The sequence below is a fragment of the Culex quinquefasciatus genome, chromosome 2, assembly GCF_015732765.1.
Source record: "Culex quinquefasciatus strain JHB chromosome 2, VPISU_Cqui_1.0_pri_paternal, whole genome shotgun sequence".
NCBI classification, from domain to species: Eukaryota; Metazoa; Arthropoda; class Insecta; order Diptera; family Culicidae; genus Culex; species Culex quinquefasciatus.
Window position 1 is genome coordinate 219,209,293 of NC_051862.1, and position 17,216 is coordinate 219,226,508.

At 38.7% G+C, this 17,216-nt stretch overlaps 1 protein-coding gene across 7 annotated transcripts in view; it reads right to left on the reverse strand.

The window, feature by feature from the left end:
• Positions 1–744: 744 nt before the first annotated feature.
• The window catches only part of LOC6032110 (protein sickie), a 77,521-nt gene continuing 61,049 nt past the window's right edge, over positions 745–17,216 (reverse strand). For 6 of the 7 annotated variants that reach the window (XM_038256687.1, XM_038256683.1, XM_038256682.1 and 3 more), the window contains 6 exons: positions 14,027–14,110; positions 13,617–13,958; positions 13,272–13,551; positions 12,035–13,199; positions 11,716–11,971; positions 745–1,687 (listed from right to left, as the gene is read on the reverse strand). In XM_038256687.1, coding sequence (XP_038112615.1) covers positions 1,088–1,687; positions 11,716–11,971; positions 12,035–13,199; positions 13,272–13,551; positions 13,617–13,958; positions 14,027–14,110 — 2,727 coding nt within the window. In that variant the 3' untranslated portion in view covers positions 745–1,087. The remainder of the gene's footprint in view (positions 1,688–11,715; positions 11,972–12,034; positions 13,200–13,271; positions 13,552–13,616; positions 13,959–14,026; positions 14,111–17,216) is intronic. The other variant, XM_038256684.1, reaches the window with a different exon arrangement.

The window sequence follows — 17,216 nt, forward strand, 5'->3', positions numbered from 1 at the left end:
ACCGGGGCATGACTGTACATCGAAACAATTCTTTAATTTTGAACCTCGTTTATCGGTTTCTTGATTCCAAAATCCGGACCATAGAACGAAATTCTAAAATCAAAGTATTCTTATTTTGAAAACTATAGTTTTCATTATAATGTTTAATTTGAAAAGAATCAGAAAAACAATTAATTTAACAATAATTTTTAAAAGGTTTATTATAAATACAATAATCACAAAAACACATCGTAAAACAACAAAATTACACTGATAAAATTTAGCGATTTTTTCCCCACAACTCAGAAATCAAGCGAATCACTTAGTTGATCAAATTGTCCGATTCAATTACCCCAGGCAAAAACAACATTAATCAAACGACAAGTGTGCTATCATCGCTCTCGTGATATCAATAACCACAATTAAAGAGAGTTCAAATTGAAACAGCAAAAAAACTCACACCGCCTACTGATTTCCCAACACACGCCTAATTGAACTGATTAAAATTTTCACGCACAAGAAAAAAAAAACGCACACATTAATTCGCAATCGAACGATTCAATTCCGGCCGACCGCCCCCGAAATGACCAAATTAATTAAATGTATCGAATCCGGGGAAATAAAAACAATATTTTCGATTAAACCAAACAAACCCTTCTTTTCGAATAAACAACCAATTGAGAGGGGGTTGTTGTGGGGGTAGAGAAGGAGGATGGGGGCAAGTGGGGTCAAACTCTTGTTGCCTTTTAATTACTGTGCGTTCGCGTTCTTGACAGATATTGGATCAAAATTAATTTTTATTTCATTGCTGGTTTCATTTTTTTTTGCGTGTGTGCACATTGTGACACCTTCGCAGCGTAACGCAATGATGAATTAATAATTGAACGGCGCTTTGCGCCGTGCGTTCTCACCTGGTCAGTTTCGCGGGACGCGATAATGAGTTTGTGGTGCTTTAAATCGGGCATTTTTTTTGTTTTTTTGCTGTTCTCCAAATTGTTGGATGAATTAATAATTTGGAATTTACATCGAGCTCGATTAAATTTCGAAACAATTTCATTCCACCCAATTTGCACACCCCAATCAAAGTAGCCTACTGCGCGCTTCCGCCCTAATCCGCCCCCGCCGAACTGTCATGCGTCATGTTTGAATCCAAACTGGCGCAGTCCGAGTCCGGTTCCTGGTTCCCGTTGTAATTGGCCGCTTCCTGTAGCCTCATCAGCATGTTCAGCAGCGGATCCTGGTTCTCGGAGTTGGCCGGCGCGCTCGCCTCCAACCCCACATCGTCCGCCGTAATCTGCCTCAGCTGGGGCACCGTCGTCGGCCCCACCGGCCACGGGTACGTCTCCCGCACGAACGAGCACGGATCGACCCAGGTTCCGCCCCTCCGCCCGTAAAGCTGCACCCCCTCCCGCACCGCTTCCATCAGGTAAGGCGCCAAGTGGTAGTTCCAGACGTCGGTGAACCAAACCTGCGAGTCCTGCAGGTTCATCGGGCAGGACAGGAACAGCCGCGGGCCGATCGTGACGTCGCTCGAGTTGTGCGTCTCGAGGAAGCTGTTGATGTGCTGCCACACCGTCGGGAGCCACCGCAGGACCTTCTCGAGCTGGGGTTGAACGGTGCCGGAGGATAGTTCCAGTGTGAAGAGTTTTCGACGCAGGTACCGGCCGAGGAAACCCTTCACCGGTTCCATGTGGTTCGCGGTGAGGACCTGGAAGGGGAAGGAAAGAGGTTGGGTTTAGAGTTTAGTTGGAAAAAAATAGCCGGATATGATAATAATAGTCTAAATCTCCGGATTACCAATGCAATAGTTTTAACAATTTTTCAAAACTTTCAACATAAATTTGAATAGCAAAATTTTCAAACAATATTGCTCCATAGTCACGAAATATTCTAACAGAACTGGTTCTGCCTGATTCCTGCTAGAACCCATGCTCCCCCAACCGAACCATCAGCAGAAAAGCAGGCAATCCACAACTGACAGCAATCCATCCAGATTTTCCAATCTATCCGCCGAATTTTTTTTCTTTTCATTTAAAAAAAAACTTAACTTTCACAACTATTCGTCAAAAATTATTGAAGCCCGAAAAACACTGTGACAGCGAAAATTTTCGCGTCCGCACACCCCGATTACTGCCATCGGCCCAACTTGTGTATCAGTTTTTTAAATACCTTTATTTTTATTTATATTATATTTTGTTAAAGTGTCTGTCTATGTCCATTGTCCATTGTCCATGTCCAAACTGATCGTAGTAGTCGTGGTGTGCGGGCGCGTTTATTTTTCGATCCGTCAAGTTTTTTCGAAAGCTTCTGGCTTATTGATTTTGCATAAGAAGAAATTGTTTGAACAACAAAAAAGGTTTTAAAAGTGTAAGTATCTCAAACGAAGAAGAAGCTGGAAACGGAGCGGGTTGGATGATCCCGGAATTTGGTGAGAGCGTTTGTCCTTATTATTATACTGCCTTTCAATTTTAATTATATTTTAAAACCAACGCCACTACTTCATTCGTCGGTGAATCCAGCTATCTTGGAGGTCGTCTAAGTTCTTAGGCATCTCTATAGGGTATCCAATCATCACATCCCTCCCCCACTTCCCCCGTCGATCGTGAGGAGTCGACCAAAAAGGAAAAATGAGTGGTAATGTGTCATTCGGCACATTTCTGACGCATTTATTTTCCTTATCGGCGCCAACCTAGCTATTGCGAGCTTTATGCTCGGGTAGAGTAAAAGCTAACTATGCTAAGCTAATTGGAACAGGACGTTTTGAAATCATTTTCATAATAAAAATAAAATGAATAAATAAAAATTATAAACAATTGCAATAATCAAAAAAATATGCGTAAAAAATCGCGGATTTCAATACCGATGGGCAACATGGTTGTAAGATTACATAAAATTTCAATTTATTTCAAGCTCAAGCTTTTACACGCAGCTTGATTACTATTTTTATTCAGTTTGTTGATCAACTCTGATATTATCGTTTTAATATAAAAAAAATATAATAGAAACAAAGCTATCAAAAATAAGCACTATTTGCTAATGTCTATTTTTTACATTGAAATCAAAATTCAAAAGACTTTTTTATTGATATTTCGTTATTTACTGTTAAAAGTTTCCTAAAAAAAATCAAAATTTCTTAAATACCAAATAGTTAAGACAATTTTAAGAATAACAAATAATGACGCAAATCTAATTGGTTAACGTGAAGACTTCCATCATTTTCATGATTTTTCGTTCAAAGATATAAATTTTGCGTCGCTTTCAATATTTTGATAAAACTCTTTCAACAATTTGTTAAGAATAGTGCCCTACACATGCTGATTCCTTTTGGTAACTATTATCCCATTCCTTGTAAAGTTATGGAAATCGTCATTAATCAATGATTGCAAACTAGGACGTCAATGACTGTGCCACAAAATTTTATAAATTTTGAAGCACATTTGATTTAGATCAAAAATTCTATCAGTGGCTTCAAGAAAGCAACAACCGGCACATGCTGATTCCTTTTGGTGCTGAAATTCGTTAAATTGAATTTAATACAGAATATTTTATAGTGATGATAAATTTTCTTCGAAAATGATCAACGGCTTCACCTTAAATTTTAATTACAAGCCATAATTTGAACCCTTGAATAAAAAAAGTTTTACAAAATGAGTTTTACACCAGTCCAGTTGCTTTTCAAACATTATACTTAAAACATATCTAAGTATTGACGAAAAAATGTCTATGCAACACCAAAAAAAAAAATCGAAAAGCTGAGAAAATTTCTTACAATTTTCTCTCCGGAACTTTCAAAATCGGGAAATTTGATTTAAAGATACAGCCTCACAAAAAATTCTAATCGATGAAAATGATTTTTTTGCAATTCCGTCGTGAAACTACTTACTTTTCCTGTCATTCTTGAACGACGAAATAGCCTACTTTTCTGTACCAAAAATGACAGAATCGAATAGCAACACTTTTCAAAATAAATGCTGAAAAGTTCTACTTTTCAGCACTCAAATGGGTGCTGAAAAGTTGAACTTTTCAGCACTTGTTTTGAAAAGTAACACTTTTCAACATTTTTTTGATTTAACGATTGGAATTGCAAAAAATGTTGTATGGAACTCGTTGCAAAACTTGATTTTTTCAGCACTCTTCGTATTTATCCAACTCGGTGAACCTCGTTGGATAAATGTACGACTCGGGCTGAAAAAATCCTCTTTTTGCAACTTGTTGCATAAACTACTATTTCTAAGAGTCACCCAAATAGTCGGTAAATTCCAACTGCCGACATCCCGGAAAAAATGGTACGATTTTCAATGTTTAAAAATGTAACTTATTTGAAATTTACTGATCTTTTCAGTAACAATAATGTGATAGTTTCAAAACAAGCTTTATTTTTGAAAACGACTACAAATAGATAAAATTTCGCAAAGGTTTCGTTTTTTAACATTGCAAATTGGACCAATACATTCAAAAAGTTTTTTTAAGTGCAAAAAAACGAAACGAGTCCGAAAAATGTATGTATAAAAGTAGCTTTAAGAAGATGTATTTTCAGTCCCCTAAAACATATAAATAAAATTAAAAATTGAAAAATATAGTTAAACAGTTAAAAAATCAGATTTTATCCGTGTACCTATTTTTTCCGAAAATTCCTAATCATACATCTTTGCCGAAGACACCAAATCGATCAGAAAATCCCTTCTAAAGATACAAATTTTCATACATTGAATGATGAAATGATGAAATGGATTTTATTTGTATTTTTTGATTTGGCTCAAACTTTGTGGGGGCCTTCCCTATGACCAAATAAGCTATTTTGTGTGATTTGTTCATCCATACAAGTCTCCATACAATTTTGGCTGCTGTCCATACAAAAATGGTATGTAAATATTCAAACAGCTGTAACTTTTGAGTGAATTTTCTGATCAATTTGGTGTCTTCGACAAAGTTGTAGGTATTGTTGAGGACTTTTGAGAAAAAAATAGGTACACGGAAAAAAAATTGCAGATTTTTTAATCAACTTTTTTTTCACTAAAACTAAATTTCCCCACACACGTATTTTTTGATTTTCGAGATTTTTGATATGTTTTAGGGTACAAAAATCCGCAACTTTTGAGCCATAGAGAAACATGGTCAAAAAATCTGCCGCAGAGTTGTAAATTTTTGAAAAAAAAATCGAAGTTTCATGCAAAACCAAGTTTGACATTATTTTTTAACCCTCTAACGCCCAGAGCTGTTTGCTTATCATAAAAATAGTAAATGGCTAAATTTTGGTACAATAATGCAGGAAATACTTTACTTCGACCCACAAACATCGAATTGGTTCAAAAAAGTTGAATTTGAAGTGGTGCACCAGAGCACCATCAGGAAGATGAGCAACTTTTTCTAAAATCACAAAATCTCGTTTTCTTCAAATCTATTGGTTCAGTTGCTTGAAAATGCTTCGAAATGTGTTAAAAACTACTTATGCTTTGCTGTAAGACCATATTTCTGAAGTTTGAATTACAAATTCTAAAATTTCTGCTTTTTCAGATTTCTTTGATTAGCTCATTCAAAACTCATAAACAACAATTTTCATGAAAAATAAGGAAAATAATAAAACCATCGATCTAATAACAATGGTTTGTCTTGTTTGTGAATAGTCGAAACGTTTATAAACTTTTGTTTTGATAAAAATAAGTTTTTTCTGTAATTTAGAAAAAAGTGCTCCTGAATATTTAGTTGCTCATATGCCTAGGTGGTGCTCTGGTGCACCAAATAAAAAAGATTGAAAACCACTCAAAACCGGTCCAAACTCACAATGTTATTCACGGGGGTTCTAGTCCAAGGTTCAAATGATAGCAAAACATTTTTTGTTTCATAAAATTTTGAGTTTGGTAATTTTTACGTGCTTTCGAAAACAGGTCTTATTTATTTCCCTGAAATTGGCCCATTTTTGTTTACATTTCGTACTGTAACTTTGCTTGTGCTTAACCAAATTTGATGAAATTTGGGGAGATGTTAGTATACATTCTACATGAACACCTGCAACTTAAAGCACCATGAAAAGTTTTGTCAGTTCCGAGATATTTGAGTTCAAAGTTTTGGTGCTCTGGAGTAACCATGGGCGGGAGAGGGTTAATGCAAAATTGAATTTGCAATTGAAAAGTACTTTACAGATTTTTTGATAAATGGTGCCGTTTTCAAGATATAACCACCGAAAGTTTGATTTTAGCGAAATATTTGCAGTTTTTCAATTTTTAAAAATAGTGATGAGTGACCGTTTCTAAAAATATTTTTTTTTTGAAAAATTCAGAAAATTTGCTTTGAAATTGTCTAAGAGACATTGAAGATTGGACCTCGGGTTGCTGAGATAGAGCCTTTTTAAGAAAAAGAAACACGAAAATTGAAGTTTTCTTTATCTCACCAAAACAACCCACCATTTTCTAATGACCATATTTTTTTTTTCTATCTCTAAAGATTTTCCAAAATTTTCATTTTTTTTCTTGTCACCCTATGGGGCATTTATTTGAAAAGAGGCAGAACAGTTATTGATAATGCACAACAAATTGTAGGTCCGTGCAATCATTCCAGTATGTGTGCAACAATTTATTTGATAAGAAACATAAATAAGTTTTCTTAATGGGATTGTTCTATGTCAAAACGCAATATATTATATTCTTAGACAAATTTATGAAAAAGACGTAACCAGGAATGTAAAAATAGAACAATTTTTATTGGAACATTCAACCGACAGCTGATCCACGATTTGCTACCACAATCAGTTGCCAGAGCTCGTCACGAGTCAATCTCGGCCAGTCGTTCTTCTGCACTTATCAGCCGAGCACAGCCTGCAAAACTGTTCCGAATGATGCGAATCCTAGCGTTGTTCATACTTTTATTCGCTAACGCTTCCTGCGAGCCGGAAAAATGTGGCCTTCAGAAGGTCAAAACACGCGAGCTGATCGTCCGCGGGTACGGCTCCTACCCGGGACAGTTTCCGTGGCACGTGGCCATCTTCCACCGAAAGTCCAAGGTGCGTACGGATTACGCTTGCGGGGGGAGCTTGATAAGCGCGAGCTTCGTACTGACCGCGGCGCATTGTACGAGAGGTGAGGATGGGTACGAGATTCGAGCGAGTTTGGTGAAGGTGTTTCTGGGACTGCACGATAAGGAGTTCATCGGTCCGAACGTTCAACAGCACTCGGTTTATGGCATTCACACGGTTCCCTCGGAAGATCCTTGGGTTGGGTTGAAGAACGACGTGGCTCTGCTGGAGCTTGGAAGTAACGTGGAGTACACGAACTTTGTGCAGCCGATCTGTTTGAATTTTGAGCAAATACCGAACAGGGTGATTGGAACTGTTCCCGGATGGGGGAGGACAGAGGATGAGGACATTTCGGAGGTTTTGAAGATAGCCAGTATGCCGATCATCAGTACGCTGAATTGCTTGCAAAGTAATCGAGATGTTTTTGGCGGGGCGTTGGATACTGGAATGATTTGTGCCGGACATCAGAATGGTACAAGTGTCTGCAATGGAGACAGTGGGGGAGGATTGGTCGTACAGAGATGCACTGATGGCGGATGTTCCTGGTCTCAGATTGGAGTATTGTCGTTTTCGGCTGGAAATGCAACCGGACATTGCAGAAGTGACGGTTATGGAGCATTTTCCAACGTTCAAACGTATCTACCGTGGATCAGTCAGATCACTGGCATGCAATTTGGAGAAGATATATCACGTGAGTTGACGGTGAGGTGTGATGATTATTTCTACTGATAAATTCAATTTCAGAATATGTTTGTGGCCACCAGCAGGATGAAACAACGACACGAACCAGATGGCCTTGGCACGGAACTGCATATCGGAAAAATCCATCGTTTCCTAACAAAGATTGCAACTCCTACGATGTGACAATTCTATCCAATCAAATCGTCCTGACGGTACATGCTTTCATATATTGTTATCAAAAAGATCCCGAATCCTACCGTGTCCGGATGGGATATCCAGCCGTTGGCATATCCGACGAATTTACCCAAGAATTCCCAATCGAGAAAGAGTTCACGAGCGCTCAGCAAATCCCGCACACACGAAACCTGGCGATACTCAAGCTGAAAGGGCGCATCCAGTTCACAAAGTACGTGCAGCCAATTTGTTTGAGACCACCTGAAGATTCCTCTTTCTCGTCAATTGTCAACCAAAATGGCTAGGGGAACAGCATCTAATTCCAGCGTGCCTCTAATGTTGGCAGGTCAGAACTTTGACATTCAATTAAAGCTAATTAAAAGCGTTTTCAACTGAAATCGAGTGATGAATAGCTCAATAAGAAGTGAGCAAGCAAGTTTCTATAAAAAGTTTTGCAAAATTAGTTGTTTAAGTAGTCAAAAACAACAAATTGGATGGAGTTAGGAGCGAGAGCTTAACCTGCCAAACATACGAGAATTTACCCTACCTTGTGTCCCACGGACAACACAATTATGGCGACAAACCAGAAGAAATGGTCATGCCGATTGTAAAAAAAAGTAAATGTCTCAAAGACCATCTCAGTTTGAGTGTGGCAACCTTCAACGCGGAACTATACTGCGCCGGCACGAGAAATGGAACTGGACCATCCGAGCTGGACGTCGGAACCGGCCTCTTCGTCCAACGTGGAAATAACTGGTTCCTGGCAGGCGCACTTTTCGAGCTGGCATCTCCAGTTTTCTATGCACCAAAATCCTTTCACACAAAGCACTACGCAATGTTTTTGGACGTGACCCATTTTTCAAATTGGATCGTTTCTACCATCAAGTACATACACAGTCCGAAGGCGCCCTTTTTGTGGTGGGCTGAACAACAGTTTCCCCGGAAAAATTCTTTTGTGGCGGAAACCAGAAACTTTGTCGACTCCGTAGCGAATGCGGTGAATTTCAAACGTACAATCCCCCTGATTGTGAAAACAGTAGCTGAGAAGAAAATTTATTCTGAAACTGAATTTTCACCGCAAAACCAGGAACTGATTAGACATAGTAATGAATTTATAAATCATTTTTTGAAAAAAATGTATTGAGGCTAGGTTTTTTTTCAAATTTAATATTAAAAGAGAAACTCACTAAAAGTACAGTGGAATCTCTCGTTGTGGATTTTGAAGGGACCGTCGAGAGCGAGAGGAATCACATTATAGAACGAAAAATCATGGCATGCTTCTTGAAGGGACTTAAAAATGTATTGACAGCTGGAGCAATATTGATATCGAGAAGATCGACAGTCAGTGAGTCGACTGTAACCAACGATTTCAAATATTAGCTATATTTGCCATATCAGCAAAACGAATAGCTAAAATTATAGTTTGAAAAATAAAAATCCTTTCCAAATATGGATAGATGTCTTCTTTACAAACATAATTCCGAAACTCACCTTCTTATGCGAGATTGTCGGGGGTCTAGGGCAACAGTTGTATTTAAAGATTTTTTTTTCGATTCAATAGGATTGTTTTGGGATTTTTCAACAGAAAAGTCGATGAAAATCGATGGGTTCATGTTCATATCCATAAAATTTCTTATGAATATGCCTCAAGATACCTTAAATAACACATTTGGCCAATAATTGATCCCGAAAAAAAGTTTTAAAACCCCACAATCCAAACTGAAAACCTCAATACGTCATAAAAAAAATATTTCCTTGAACAATTTGTCATAAAAATCCAGCAACATAAATTATTTCATGAATAAGTTGCTTCTTACCCAATAGACTCCCAGCATTATTTTTGAAATCCTCTATATGGCACACTATGACATTTTAAACACCGTGGATCAACAATTTTGGATAAAATTATGCTGTGGTAAATTTCCCAGTATTTTTGAAAATACATATCCATTGTGAAATTGTTAAATGGCAAAAATAACATTTAGGGGGAGAGGGGGTAATATGCACTCCCGGGCCAAAATGCACCCCCTCTTTTTCTCGGTATTTGGAACAATTGTCCGGGGAAAAAATCATAGAAATTGGAAGCTTATTGTTGCTAAACCAAGCTGTAAAAAATTGAGCTTCGTATACTACGAAAATCAGCATAACTTATTTGCAAAACATTAAATTTTGGCAGTGCTTGGCCGAATGGTTACGCTGTCCGCTTTGTAAGCGGATGATTCTGGGTTCGATTCCCATCTGCTGCAACCTTCCATCGGATGAGGAAGTAAAATGTCGGTCCCGGCCTTGGTTGTTAGGCCGTTAAGTCATTCCAAGTGTAGGAGTCGAATCCATGCCAGAAGTACAAACAACACACCAAACCAAGCCTACTCCGGTGAAATCGCTGGCGGCGGTTGGACTCGCAATCCAAAGGTCGTCAGTTCAAACACTGGGGTGGAAGGTTCCTTGGAGTAAAAAGAGGTTTGGGTGCTCTCCCCATTCAAGCCTTCGGACTCCTAGGTTCGAGCAGAAACTTGCAATAGAGACCACAAAAGACCCGGGGGTCGTTAATGTGGATGGTTTGATTTTTTTAAATTTTTATGTTTTCATCTAATTTTCATTGAACTTTTATTATGATTTTTGGACAATATAACGAGCATTTATTGTTATTGTAATTGTTGAGATATAAAGTTTTTGCCATAATCTTCATTTATTCTGTAGATAGATGAGTCCAAAAATATCAAAAATTGCATTTATAATTAAATTTTCTTAAAAAAGCGTAGTCGGGCAAAATGCACCGCTGTGAAGCTCCTTTGTAAAAACAGCGGGTCATCTAGTGGTGACTAGTGAAAACTGCTTTTACCCGGTGCATTTTGCATCGCATAATTTTTTGAAATGAATCAGAAATGTTTTTAGAAATTTGATATTTTTGAACAATTTTGAGGTTTTAAAGACTTTTCTCACATGGATAACGAAGAATAATAGTTGGTTTAGAACATCGAACAAAATTCTTCCACAGTAATGCTGTAATGGATGAGAAATCACAGTTTTCCCTTATGGGGGTGCATATTACCCCCTCTCCCCCTAATCTTTTATTTAAACTAGTTGCATTAGGATGTAACAAAAATGACTTTTTGGCGGACATTCAGGGGCTGCTTTCGGTTGGCGTACTGAGCCCAAATCCCAAATATGAGCTTGATTGGGCGTTACAGGAGCTGGCGCTCCGCCCTTCAATTTTTAAATGTTATTGAACCCGTAAACCTATTTTTTTTCAAAAATGTATATTTTTGAGGCATTTTAGTTACCAATGCGTTTACCAAAAACATCACTGGCGTGTAGGCCAGATCTTAGCGCTAAAAAAAAAACAATTTTGGTTGATTCTAAAAAGAATCTTAAAAGTTCCAACGTAAACATCGCTGAAGTCTTGCGGGAATATTTTGTAATTTTGTTTTTTGTGTTTTTGTGTTTTTGTATTTTTGTGTTTTTGTGTTTTTGTGTTTTTGTGTTTTGTGTTTTTGTGTTTTTGTGTTTTTGTGTTTTTGTGTTTTTGTGTTTTTGTGTTTTTGTGTTTTTGTGTTTTTGTGTTTTTGTGTTTTTGTGTTTTTGTGTTTTTGTGTTTTTGTGGTTTTGTTTTTTTTGTGTTTTTGTGTTTTTGTGTTTTTGTATATTTGTATTTTTGTATTTTTGTATTTTTGTATTTTTGTATTTTTGTATTTTTGTATTTTTGTATTTTTGTATTTTTGTATTTTTGTATTTTTGTATTTTTGTATTTTTGTATTTTTGTATTTTTGTATTTTTGTATTTTTGTATTTTTGTATTTTTGTATTTTTGTATTTTTGTATTTTTGTATTTTGTATTTTTGTATTTTTGTATTTTTGTATTTTTGTACTCACCCATCGGAAGTTATGGTGCAGCTGCAGGTTCGTCGTGTTGCACGTCGCCTGCGACATCGTCCCAATGATGCACGGCAGCTTGGCCGCCGTCGCGCTCAGCAGGCACGAAAACACATCGCCCAGCGCGGACGCATGGTGCAGATTGTCGAGGATTATCACAGCCGGCAGCTCCTCCACCGCTCCCTCCGACATCGAGGCCTGCTCGGCGATGTGTCCGAGGTACTGCTGCAGCTCCTTGGAGGACTTGTGGTCAACGCTACAAAATTGAACAATTGTTAGGTTATGTTTGGGATATTTTGAGGTTATGTTTGGGACTCACTTGAAGGTGGCGATCGCCTCGGCCGGGTTGTCACGGCCGGAACGGGCGACCAGGAATTCGGCCAGCTTTCGGGCCAGGTAGGACTTGCCGGTGCCGCTGGGACCGCACAGAATTAACCGGCGGTGCTCGGTCAGGAGCGAGATGTACCGGTGGACAATGTTCCGCAAGATGAGACTCTCGAAGGCGAGGCTACCGACGCCCTGGAGGCAGATGTAGAGGGAGCGGACGTTGCCGATGATGTAGCCGCAGGGAAGGAGTTCCGGGAAGCCCATCTCGGGGCCTCGCTTCGCTTCTCCGAGGTGGTACGAGGTGATGGAGTCCGTGTTGAGCCCGAGGTTCGTTCCGGGGTCGATCTTGCCCAGGTAGTCCTTGAAGGTCTTCCGGACGATGTAGTCCAGGTTCTGCCAGGTCGTTTTGCCGGAGATGTACGTGTACGCGATGGTGAACTCGTTCGGACTAGAGTTTCCATCTCCGGGCGGGGAGGCGCCCGAGAAAGACTTTCGACTCTTGTCGCCGTTCTCGGTCGCTGACTTTTCCGACGGCTCGTCGCCGGATTGGCAGTAGCTGTTATCACATTCGTTCATTTCTTCGGCGTACCGGACGAAGGACTCGGCCTGGCCGAGGTAGACCGCGATGGCGATCTTCTTGCCGTCCACCGGATCGGCCACGTCTTCCGCCGGAGTCGTCAGAATCTCGTTGACGAGGGCGGCCCGCTCGATCGTCGGGGACAGTTTGGCGATAATTGCCGGACTGAGGGGAGCTGGTGGAGGTTCCGGCGCCGGTGCCGGCGGGATGTTGTCCTCTTCCGTCTCGTCCAAATTCTGGGGCAGGTCTAGGGGAGGACGGGACATTCCGTTGTCCGTGGCCAGGCTATACCGCCGGGGTTCGCCCATGGACCCACTTGGGCTGACCGGCCCCAGGGAAACCTCCGACCCAGCGAGGGACCGCGTCCTCGCCATCCGTTCCAGTCTTTCATTGTTCTGCTTGAGCGCCATCATCTCCTGGTGCATCTTGTCCATCATGTCCTGCATGAGCTCGACCTGCGATTTTGAGCTGAGCCACTCCAGCCGGGTATCCGTCAGGGCCAGGTCCTTCTCGCGGAGTTGCTTCTTAAGCTCTTCCACCATCTGGATGCCGTTCTTATCGATCGCATCGATTGGTTTCGCTGAAAACGAGAAAAAGAAAAAAAACAATAGTCAGTGACCGGGAACGCGTTTCACTTATCCAAGACACCCACCATTCTCGACCAGCGTGACCGTCTTGTGCGGACTGCCGTTCTTGGTAGGCGACGGTGGCGGCAGCTGCCCTGCAGCGGCCACTTTCGGAACCTTGTCCCCATTTACTGCAGCGCCTCCATTGTTGCTTCCATTGTGATGGTGGTGATGATGGTGCCGGTGACCGTTCCCGGTCCGGTCCGCTCCGCTCGCGTCTAGATTCGACGACTGACTCGTCACGTGACGATTTGTTTTGGAGATCTTCGCGTTGCGGGAGAACGCTTTCGTGAAGGAGCTTCGAAGCTAAAATCAAAGCAAACATGTTAGTTTAGCGATTCACCAACCAAGCCATTCAAACTCTTTCTCACCCATCCCTTTTTCTTCTTCTTGTCCTGCGCCGAACAGCCCGAGCTGACCGAGTTCAACGAGCACATAGACTCGGAGCTATGGTGCCGTTGCATCTCCGCGCCCGCAGGTACCTGCGTCACCGTCATCTGTTCCGTTGGAATCTGCAAAATTAGAAAAAGCAAAACATTTGTAGCGCTCCCCCCTTTAAACATCGCTAGCGCGACACCACTTACGCCGTTCCCGTTGACCTGCCCGTTCACTTGCACGCCCATACTCTGCATATGGGCGGTAGTGAGGCCGGCCTGGATCGACTGCTTGCGCAGCAGCTCGATCGTCTGCCGCATGTCCAGGATTTCGCTGTCCTGTGAGATAAAAATCAGCGATTAGTTTTTTTTTTCAAAATTAAAGGAAACGCTTTGAGGTTATGTACCTTCTTCTCGGTGGTCGCCGTCAGCGACTGCAGCCGTCCCGTCATGTTGGACAAACTCTGCTCGAAGGCCGCCACGACGTGGGCCTGTGAAAAGAGAGGAAAGTGGAAAAACTCGTTAGTCAACAACAAAGTAGCCGCTGGAAATCCCGCTGACGGAGCGACTCTAAAAGGGGGTGTCACGCGTCAAGGGTTGCTAGGATCAATCGATTGCATTGAACGCATTTCCGGCGCCATTTTCCAACATGGCGCAGATTATGACGACGACGACGACGCACCAAGTGAGCAATTGAAATTGATGGTCTGGTCGAGGCAAGATATGATTTATGCTTTTGTTCTTTACGACTAAGGCGATGATGGTTTGGTTGTGAAGTGGAATGAATTGCTGGCGATGGTCCGTTTGTGGTTTGGTTTGTGCTTAGATAGTGACAACGACTATCCCCGGAGCATAGAGAAGATGAGATGTGGTATTAAAATTAAGATGTTATTGTCCCCTCGTCGCCCTTGCGACATGTTGGAGGATGATGGTCTGGTCGTAAAGTTTAGAGCGGGCAGTGAAATTATGGGGACATCTTGAGAGTGTGTTTTGGGGTTTATCTTTCAGTGGGAATACGGAGCGAACTAAATGACTTTGTGGTATCAAAGTAGGCCAGTTTTTGGGAATAAACCAGTCAGTTTAAATCGAATACTGGACAAGAATTCAATTCGAATCGTATACGAATCGTAAAATACAAAAATTCAAAAATATTCAAAAATAAAATTACTAAATAAAACCATTACTTTAGAAATTTAATAATGCAAGCACAACAAAAACTCTAAAATACAAAACTTAAAAAAATCTAAATTTTTAAACCATAAACTCATAAATTAAAAAAAAAAATCTACAAATTAAATCCAAGCAATTATTATTATGAGTTTAACTTCGGATAGTCGAATAAAAACTTCTTTTATTTTCTCAAAATTTGGATTTTTACCAAGAATTAGAATTAGGGAATACGAAAATTTAGGATTATAAGACTTTAGGAATTTAACCCTCTACAACCCAACCCCGCCATTAGACGGGCTTAGATTTAAAAAATCTTTGATCGATTTTAAAAAAAATGATCTTAAAAAAGCATTGGAAAGAAGAACTCTTAAAATTAAGGAAAATTTATGAGTTGGAAGTTTTACTTGTTCTATGTGACTTTGCCAATGTTTAAAAAAAAGTTATTTTTTTAGGGGTCAACTTGGCTGTGTTTTTTCTAACATTTCCTATATTTTAAATAATAAGAAGTATGCAGTAATTTTTCTAGTGTCACAGACTATGCCTCTAGTCATTTTTTTACAATTTAAAAAATAATGGTGGTATTCTATAGCAGAAAATGTGAAAAACAAGCAAAAAATTGAAAACATGAAAAAAATAAAAAAATATATAAAAATTAAGGATTTTGCAGAAAAAAATAGATTCTAAAATTTAAAACCTTTGAATTTAATAGAGTTTTAAATCTGAGTATTTTTGATTTTTTTTCGATTCCAAATTTGTTGTTCTAAACTTAATGAGATCTTAAATTTCCAAATTCTTCATCATTTCAATTTGTTTTTTTATGTAAGCATTTTGAATTCTTTCATATATTAATATTTTTTCTTGATTTTTTATAAAAAAAAGTCATGCAAATAGAACATTTCGATTTTTATAGTTTTTTGAGTTTAAAAAAAATCTTTAAAAAAATTCAATTTTGAGTATATTTGTATTGTTCTGATTTTTTATTCCTTTTTTTTAATTTTTGAGTTCCGAGATATGCAAAATCTTCAACAATTGAATTTGTGTTTTTTCAATTTAAGCATTTTGAACTCACATATTAAACTTTTTTTCTAGATTTTCTTAAAAAAATCATATAAAATGGGAATGTAAATACAATTTTTTGTGGTTTTTTGAGTTTAAAAAAAAAACTAGAAAATAAATTTTAAATTTGAGTATTTAAAATTTTTGAGTTCCGAAACATCCAATTTCAACATTTGAATTTGTGTGCTTTTTTATTAAAGACACATTCTCCGGCAATGTACACCTTAGGATGAAATTTTGAAAAGCGTGTATGAGCTATTTGGATATTTTTCCTCGATCCTAGACTACTTGAAGCTTCAAAAATCATGGTTTTCATTAATTGATCATTTGAATATCATTTTGTACAAGTTGGTTAGGTTATGCATCAATTCGTGATAAAATCATCGTTTTAAAACATTTTTCTAAAAACTCCTGGTTTTCAGCGAAATAAAATCCAAAAAATATTCTTTTGATTGCATTTTGTAGGTTTTTAGTTGTACTAAACGGAAATGTAATGGGTTTGCAGTTTATCTTAAGTTAAGTATTTTTTCAAACTAGTGTAAGTTTACCATTTTATTGCGTTGCAACGTCACGAAAAAGGGACATTTGTTTATGTCAACAAAAAACTAAACATTCAATCATTTTGATATTTCGGATGCTCTTTGTACTTGGAAAGAGCTTTCAAATGCAATCTAGAGCGACTTAATTGGTTGTCTAGATCCAAAGTTACAACAGGTTTAAGTTTGCGTTGCAACGTCACGAAATTTTAAATCATATTGGTCACATGGCAAAAAAGGTGTATGCGTAGTTGGTTGTTGAAGATAAAAGGGTACTAAATATTATATATTTGTTACATAATGTTTCCGAGCATATTTACAGAAGAATTATACATGGGTCATTCACAAATTCCGTCATTTAAGTTTGATGCAACTCGAAAAAAAAGTATTCTATGAAACTTGTTGAAAAAATCAAAATAGACCGATGTTCACAAGGGAGAAAAATTCTAAAACTTTCAAAAAAGTAATCACGTGGTTATTGGATGGCCCCTTTATGATAAACTGATTTACGTGAGGGTTCATTCTAATACAACGCAATGATTTTTTTATCCCACACCCTTATTTAAGTCAAATTACAGCAAAATTCATTAAACAATAAAAATCACGTGATTCGATTGTTTTTTTTTTACAAACTTTTGTCTTTCTGTTGTTGGACGAACCCTTACTTAAATAAGTTGTATGCAACGTTTTGTTGTTCACAATTAAAAATGTTATGTTGCGCAGTTAAACAGTTATATTATTTCCTCAAATTTAATTTAAAAAGCACAAAAGTCAACAAAATAAGTAACGTTGTTTGCAGATCACCCCTTAGGGGCCATGAACAAACGATATGGGC